The following is a 1978-nucleotide window of genomic DNA, read 5'->3' as shown; positions in this document are numbered from 1 at the left end:
AGGAAGGCTTTAAAGCCCAACTAGAGGTAGTAAGAGGCAGTTAGGCAGTGCAGTGTATAGAGCTCCAGGCTTGGAATTAGGAAGACTCATCTTCATGAGTTCAAATCCGGCCTCAGACATTTACTATCTTATGTGACCCTGGGGCAAGTCACTTAAACCTGTTTGCCTCAGTTCCCCATCTGTAAAATGGGCTAGAAAAGGAAATGGCAAACCACTCCAGCATCTTTATCAAGAAGACCCCAAAATGAGGCCATGCAGAGTCTGAAATGACTGAATAACAACAAAGGTTATAAGAGAGGCAGCTTGGCATAGTGAATAAAGAATTGGCTTTGGAATTAGGAAGGTCTGGGCTCAAACGAGGTCTCTGAAACTATGTGAGCATGGGCAAGTGACTTAAGCTCTTAGTGATGCAGGTAACTCTTTAAGACTAACTTACAGGTGTGAGTCTGGGAGCATAAGTCTCACATGTAACTCAGAACTTTTGCAGCCTGACCAGCAACCTTGATCTTCCCCAAAATGGCAACTACTGTCAAGGATCAGCTGATTGTAAATGTCCTAAAGGAAGGCCAGGGTCCCCATAATAAGAACACTGTTGTTGGAGTTGGTGCAGTTGGCATGGCATGTGCCATCAGTATCTTGACGAAGGATTTGGCTGAAAAACTTGTCCCAGTTGATGTAATAGAAGACAAACTAAAGGGAGAGATGATGGATATCCAACATGGCAGCCTTTTCCTCAAAATGCCAAAGATTGTTTCTGGCAAAGACTACAGTGTGACTGCAAACTCAAAGCTGGTTGTTGCTACGGCTGAGGCACATCAGCCCTGATTACCATTGTTTCTAATCCAGTGGATATTTTGACATATGTAGCCTGGAAGCTAAGTGGCTTTCCTAAAAACTGTGTTATTGGAAGTGGTTGCAATCTGAATTCTGCCCATTTCTGCTACATAATGGGGGAGAGACTTGGTGTCCATTCTTCAAGTTGTCATGGATGGGTCCTTAGGGAACACAGAGACTTCAGAGTTCCTGTGTGGAGTAGTGTGAATTTTGCCGGTGTCTCTCTGAAGAATCTTTATTCTGCTTTGGAAACTGATGCTGATTCAGAGAATTGGAAAAATGCTCATAAACAGGTGGTTGAAAGTGCTTATGAGGCGATCAAGCTGAAGTGCTATACTTCCTGGGCCACTGGCTTGTCTGTGGCAGATCTGGCAGAAAGCATTATGAAGAATCTTAGGAGAGTGCATCCAATTTTCACCATGATTAAGGGTATATATGGCATTAATGAGGATGTCTTCCTTAGTGTCCCATGTGTCTTGGGGCAGGATGGCATTTCAGATGTGGTGAAGGTAAACCTGAATCTGGAGGAGGAGAGTTGTTTAAAGAAAAGCACAGATACTCTTTGGGGAATCCAGAAGGAGCTGCAATTTTAAAGCTTTTTAATGTGCAGCCATTTTACTGTTGAGAGACCATGACAGTGGTTAAGGGGTTATGTATGATGCACTGTTCAAATAGGTCAAATCCTTCCTCTGATTAGTAACTGAACACCAGAAATATAAAATCTGTGAACACACTCTAGTCTCTTCTTAAAGTTTGAAACGGGGAATAGTACAGTGCGTCTACTATTTGTTAATCCCTGTTGTTGCTTGCATACGATGCTGGATATGACTTGTACTGTCTCAGCAGTTGGTGTCAAGCAGAGCCAGCGCCCCACAGCTATACAACCACCTGCCTAGTATGTAGGTGCTACAGGTTCCTCTAAGTCCAGAAGACAACATTGCTGGATACATAACACCATACAGTAGAAATACTTTATTGATGCATTGATTACCTTTGTGCTCCCCTCTATTAGGGCTCTACGGCATAGCCCCATGTATATATATATATTTATATACATACGCACACATCTCAATAGTTGTAGATTTCCGTATTATATAAAAGACCTGTATATGTAAAATGATGCAACCAATTCCTCACGTGTCAT

The 1978-nt window shown here is 42.5% G+C and overlaps 1 protein-coding gene across 1 annotated transcript; it reads left to right on the top strand.

Annotated features, from left to right (window-relative positions):
• Positions 1-516: 516 nt before the first annotated feature.
• On the top strand, positions 517-1427 carry LOC118832073 (L-lactate dehydrogenase A chain-like). The gene is made up of 2 exons (XM_036739526.1): positions 517-769; positions 847-1427. Exons 1-2 carry the CDS (start codon positions 517-519, stop codon positions 1425-1427), a joined length of 834 nt encoding a protein of 277 aa, XP_036595421.1.
• The last annotated feature ends 551 nt before the right edge of the window (positions 1428-1978 follow it).

Source organism: Trichosurus vulpecula, chromosome 9 (genome assembly GCF_011100635.1).
Source record: "Trichosurus vulpecula isolate mTriVul1 chromosome 9, mTriVul1.pri, whole genome shotgun sequence".
NCBI lineage: Eukaryota > Metazoa > Chordata > Mammalia > Diprotodontia > Phalangeridae > Trichosurus > Trichosurus vulpecula.
Note: the sequence above shows the minus strand (reverse complement) of the source record. Positions and strands in the feature narration are given on the sequence as shown.